The sequence below is a fragment of the Cynoglossus semilaevis genome, chromosome 7 (assembly GCF_000523025.1).
Source record: "Cynoglossus semilaevis isolate Cse_v1.0 chromosome 7, Cse_v1.0, whole genome shotgun sequence".
NCBI classification, from domain to species: Eukaryota; Metazoa; Chordata; class Actinopteri; order Pleuronectiformes; family Cynoglossidae; genus Cynoglossus; species Cynoglossus semilaevis.
In genome coordinates, this window is record NC_024313.1 from 91,857 (window position 1) to 96,528 (window position 4,672).

Below are 4,672 nucleotides of genomic sequence, written 5' to 3' on the forward strand. Positions count from 1 at the left end.
TCCCATTCCTGTGACATCTCTTGCAGATCCAAATCCGGTATACAGTATATTTTATATATACAGTTTTCATGTATGTACAATACCTTCTCTTACGCTTAGTCTCGCTCACCGTCCCTCTCTTGAGTATTTTACCCATTTTTATAACAATAATATAAAATGTTTTCTTAAATATTATAACATATCATCAATATGTTTGTTCGGCCCGTTGTGTGGAAGCACGTGGTCAATCAGGATGGTAGGGTATTTTGGAATCCTTAAGATAGAGCTCGGCCATGGAGTGCCATGTATTTGAAAGGAATGGTTTCAAGGCAATTCTAGATTTTACAGAAAGTCAGTGGAGGTATAGCTTAAGCTCTAGATTTTGTTAGTTGCCCTGCTGCAGCATTTTGTATAACCGGAAGTCTTTACCAAACTCAAAGCAAAGAATTACAGAGTTATACTCGAGACATTGTAAATGCATCGACTCATTTTCACCATCCTTTAACATGCGGAAATTTAGGGGCAGCGGTGGCTTCGTGATTAAGTAAGCGAACTTGGGTCCGGAGGATTGTGGAATTCACAAGTGATTAACTTTCAGAGTTATTCTTTTTTTGTTTTTGCCTTGTAGCACATCATTAAGTTCCACCGTGCATCGAAAGCCAACAAGAAGCCAATGCAACTGCCTAGAGGGATGGTCAAGTCTCTCCTGTATCAAATTCTGGATGGAATCCATTACTTACATGCCAACTGGGTTCTCCACAGGGATCTGGTAAGCAGTTTTATTTAACTTATGAATATCCTCCTAAAAACCAATTAAACAGGGGTAAAATGGGGGGCCTGGGGAAGGGGTATAATGTTAATGAGTTTAAATGAACAATACAGACTAAAGCAAGACGAAGTTACACACTGAAGCATTTTAGCAATGGTGTGGAGCGAAAAAATGGTCAACTCAAGTTAAGATGTTATCTAGCATGTTTTCCGGACAATGAATCGCACCAGCCAAAAAATGCATAATGAAGAAGAAAAACACATATATAAGTCACTCCGGGGTATAAGTCGCACTAGCCTGCTAGAGTGCCCTCTGGTGGCTGTCAGTGTGAAAGTAACGAACATGTAAATTTTCAGTCATACAGTAATAGCAGATACTGGTACACAAGCCTAGAGTGCCCTCTAGCGGCTTTCTGTGTGAAAATAACAAACGTTAAATTACTCTATATATTTAAATATATTCCAATGTCTCGAGAGTTTTTTAAAAAATTCCAATACATTCATTATATTCGTGATAAAAAACATTTTCTAACCCAAAACAAATGTAAACAGTAAAAATATAGTGAAAAATTAACTAAAAGACATCGCTGATAGCTTTGTTTACCAGGAGGAGATCGAACGCATTATTGAGCATGCTCTTCTGTTCCTCACGCTGATTGGCTCGTGCACCGTAGCATCTCTCAGCATCTCCCCTCGTTTGTCGGGTACCTGTTCACTTTTCTCTGCTCCGTTAAATGAGTTTGTGCTCTTGTGTTTGGTGAAAGTTGACCCTGATTTACCGCCTTGCATCTTCTCAGGCTTCTGTTACAAAGCCCAAACGAAGACGCTGACACAGAGGACAGTTAACAGCCTTTTTATTTTATCCCGGCTCCTCAAGTCTTATATTTCCGTTATACAACTCTACTGCACATATAATTGTGCGGGAAAGGTCCAGGGAGGGTTGATAACAGTGTGGCGGGGAGGTTCATGAAACGTAAATATATACAAAAATAATATAATAACTACATATCATGCCCCTACTTTGCGGCTTTTCCTTTTTCGCGGTTGGTCTTGGAACGCAACTACCGCGATAGGAGAGTGACCTCTTTATACAGTGTAGAGAACAAAATGCACCCTTTGCCTTTAAACCAGTCTTAGCAAGAAGCTAGGGGAGTGCAGGCTTGGAACCTTCAACCTACAAGCCTGAGAAACAGGTATGGTAACAAGTAAAAATATAACGTTATGTACAAAGCAAATGACAGGATTTCCACACTTCTTGGACAATGATTAACTTATTCTCCAGTCGTGGAAAGCATGGAAAATGAGAGAAAAGGTCAAATGAGCTGGAACTGGTTACGTTGTCCTAGAAAGGTATTTACCCTCCCCCCCCGGCCTTGTGAGCAAATGCAAACTGGTTCCAAACACAAACATGCATCTCTGTTGTCACCTAATCTTCCAGACAACGACAAGGTGAAGCACCCAGCTGGAAGCTCTAGCACAAACACTGTTAGGTCTGCAGGGGGGGTGTCAAGAAGCTACCGTAACTGAGGAACTTTGTTTTGAGTTTTAATCACATTGATGACTATGTTTTGCTCTGCTATTATGACAGTGATTTTGATTTTTAGATTTGATGTTTGAGGAGTCAACCGATTTGTGCAGTAAAGTAGTCTAGAGCGCAGTAATTTGGGAACCTCTCCCCACAACATTCCGACATAGAGTGCAACCTAGTCCCTTTTTGAACAAATCGGATGTTTTGAACAAAAATTCTAACTAAAAATCGCCCTGGTTGTCGTAACATAACTCGCTTGCCATCCGGCCAACAATACCGCGCAAGCAGCAAGTGATCGGCGTCAATCCGCGCCTCAGGATATAGACGCAAAGAACTATTTCTCGTGTTGTTGTTCATAAATCACCATGGGACCTAGAAATGCTTGTGAAAGTGCAAAGGCGGAAAGAACAATAGAAGTGAAGAAAGATTATATTTTTTCAGATCTAGCTAACATGGTACGACTTAGCAAAGTCATTGACTTGTACCATCATTAAGAACAAGGAAACAATAAGAGAAGCAAAGGTTGCCAAAGTAGTGACTGTCATCATCAAGCAAAGATCTCAGACATTAGAAGAAGTGGAAAAGTTGCTATTGATTTGGATCACCGAAAAGCGACAGTGAAGCGCACCGTTGCGCAATCACGACTCTTTAGCTCCGGTATGGATGAATGAAATTGCCTTTCCTGTTTATAGCTTTATTCTTTATTCAGTCGTGTTTATCCTTTTTTTTTTTGTTGGATCTAATTATTTTCATTGGTTTCGCGTATCAACCTGTACACAAAATACTGTTCGCAAAAGATTGAAAAAACAATCATCCGGGGTCCGGGATCGGATGAATCCATTTGTACATTGATTCCTATGGGGAAAATTGTTTCGGTTTTGGAACTTTTCGGTTCCCAAACAGCCTTCAGGAACAAGAAACCCGAGGTTCCACTGTATTATACAGTAACCCCTGTACAAACCTTAGAGATTAATATTGAATGATGTCTTGTCAGGTGTGTATAGGTGTGTCATTACAGCAGGTCTCACTCTACGTCTCACTCTCGTGTTTCAGTCTCGTCCAATGACGTAATGCAGTGGCGGTGTCTTCTGTTCGTTTGTAGAATGCCGGGGTCTTTTCCCGGTGTCTTCAGTCGATGCATATGTGGAGAGGAGAAAGAGCTTACATAACTGTTTGCTCTCTCTCTCGCTCTCTCTCTCTCTCTCTCCCTCTCTCTCTCTTTTTCTCAGAAGAAAAATGTGAGTGCGTGTTATTACATGTTCCGCATTGCGCCCCTCGCATGTCCCGCCGCTTTCTCCCTCACCCTGCTGCACCCACTGCACTTGAAGCCTCTGAGTGGTTATGTAACAGCATACCATAGCAAAAGGATGCAAGGTTGCGTCAAGAAGCTCTTTAAACAGCTCTTGCAGTCCAAGCAGAAAGCATGCACCTCAGTGGACCGTACCACTGTTTCCAAAAAAAGAAGAAAAAAAAAAAAACCGGATGAATTAAAACCATTAATTTGTTATTGGCTTTACTTTACTTACAAAGTTCTGCATATGTTGAAGAGGGCACAATACCGAAGAATGTTTTTTTTTTTGGGAAATTTGATTTATAAAACCACCCAGGTTCTATGGTATCATCCGGAAAAAGACCCCTGTACCCTACATTAGACAGTCAGCTGGATTGTGAAATAGCTCAACTTTTTTTTCTGTCTTTTCCTTGAAGCTTCATTGTTATTTGTGAGCCAGGGAATGCATTTACAAGCCCCATTTTTTTTTATCTTCTTATTTTCTGTTTCCTTCGTTGTAAGTAAAGGATTGTGGGTCAGAAAGCTTTCATATTTCCCTTCCTTTGCCTTTGAAAACGAGAACCACGGGGTCATATTTCTCATTTTTTTCAGTTTTCTCAGTTTGAATAGTACTTTTCAAACTGCCAAGATGAATTTGTTTTATGCTGTCTCTGTCAATCCTCTGCAGTTTTTAGCGATGCTTTGATGTGTTTACTGAATGCTATTTGTTATCATTAATGCAGCCATTCAGACACATGAATAAAACTGGCTGTTTAATAGTGTTCATATAACATAATCTCCAATCTGAGACATATTAACTCAGACATGGGCAAACTAAAGCTCGGGGGGGGTCGATGCGGCCCGTTCATCTTTTTAATCCGGCCCGCCAATCTTTTCCAAATTATATAATTTATTTATATTATCATTTTAGTACTGCCTTTTCCCTGCAATACCCACGTTTTCCCAATAGATGGCATAAAAATAATAAAAGCATTTTAGCCTTTTAGCCTTTATGCATGACTTTTACGTTGTTGTTTACTTTATGTATCGCCCCCTGTATCGGAATGCCCCACTAAAGGCAAAGCTATTCCACAAATTAGCATTGTCTGTAAAAACCAATAACAATT

At 40.2% G+C, this 4,672-nt stretch overlaps 1 protein-coding gene across 2 annotated transcripts in view; it reads left to right on the forward strand.

Moving 5' to 3' along the window:
* Window positions 1-4,672, forward strand: part of cdk19 (cyclin dependent kinase 19) — a 31,105-nt gene that overhangs the window by 7,664 nt on the left and 18,769 nt on the right. For both annotated transcript variants that reach the window (XM_008312613.3, XM_025056874.1), the window contains exon 4: window positions 608-748. In XM_008312613.3, the coding sequence (XP_008310835.1) occupies window positions 608-748 (141 nt within the window). The remainder of the gene's footprint in view (window positions 1-607; window positions 749-4,672) is intronic.